Source organism: Perkinsus marinus (assembly GCF_000006405.1).
Source record: "Perkinsus marinus ATCC 50983 genomic scaffold scf_1104296964102, whole genome shotgun sequence".
NCBI classification, from domain to species: domain Eukaryota; phylum Perkinsozoa; order Perkinsida; family Perkinsidae; genus Perkinsus; species Perkinsus marinus.
This window is the reverse complement of record NW_003204815.1, coordinates 1-1,022: the sequence shown is the minus strand read 5'-3', so window position 1 is coordinate 1,022 and position 1,022 is coordinate 1. Positions and strand designations below refer to the sequence as shown.

The window sequence follows — 1,022 nt, the reverse complement described above, 5'->3', positions numbered from 1 at the left end:
TCTTCGAGTCTTTCTTCGACTCCTTATTCTCGTCGTTACCGAAGATTTGATCAGTATCCTCTAAACCACCAAACTGGGCAGAAATGTACATAGATGGGTCTAAATCCTTCTCCAGAACGTCAGCAATCGAGTGACCTTGTTGGTGGTATCCTATTAAGGAACCACGGTATTTATGGTCATAGATTACAGCTGCTTGAACGTTTCGTTTCTCAGCGAGCTGAATGACCTTCAATAAGTATTTGAGCATGGCCAGAGAGTTCACCTCCGACTTTTTGCCACACACCATAAAGATTCCGGTACACCAGCGAATGTAGCATTCAACCCACTGAGCAAGCGACGTTATTTTACGAGATTTACCTGTGCGCACGGAGACGGCTTTGCCAGTATTAACATCTTCAGCCTGCTGAATGCCTCGTCTTTCAGTTGATGCAGCGCTGGCCAAGAACTCGGGGGCCGCAATGTGATCAAAGGGAGAGCTCGATAGACGGTTGAGCAAGCGGTAAGGGGGCACCAATGTGGCAGGAACCTTCACATCTGGACCAAATCGATCCTGGATGTTCTTCTTGAATTTGTCGAAATCCTCCTTTTCTTGCTCAGACTCCACCCTACGACGCTTTGCGCCCTGAGCAGCCTTGGCTTGATCTATAAGGGTCAGAGCATAGAGCTTGAAGGCTTCCTTGTCGGCTTCGGCAACACGCTCAGTCATCCTCTTAACAACTTCATCAGAGACGTTCGACAAGAGCAAAGTAGAAAGTATCTTTTCTTTGGCGAGCTGCTCTACCAACATCTCTTTGATGCCATCATCAACAACCTCTCCTTCAAGTAGAGGGTCAACAACATTGCGCCTAACAACAATTGTGCGGTCTACCATGGAAAAAACAAAACAAACAATATGTTGCTGTTTCTACAACATCTGCTTTGGTCTAGCCTTATTGAGGCACTCTTTAGCTAAGCTCGCAAGTTGCGAGTCGCACACATATTTGTCCCTCACGGTCTGGGTGGGAGTTCGCTACGAAGTTCAG

General features: G+C 47.1%; 1 protein-coding gene across 1 annotated transcript; it reads right to left on the bottom strand.

The window, feature by feature from the left end:
- Nucleotides 1–89: 89 nt before the first annotated feature.
- Nucleotides 90–871, bottom strand: Pmar_PMAR017025 (hypothetical protein; the record flags this gene model as incomplete). The annotated part of the gene is made up of 1 exon (XM_002770969.1): nt 90–871. A coding segment is annotated over one exon (782 nt), but the record flags the coding sequence as incomplete, so codon positions are not given.
- Between the last annotated feature and the right edge of the window lie 151 nt (nt 872–1,022).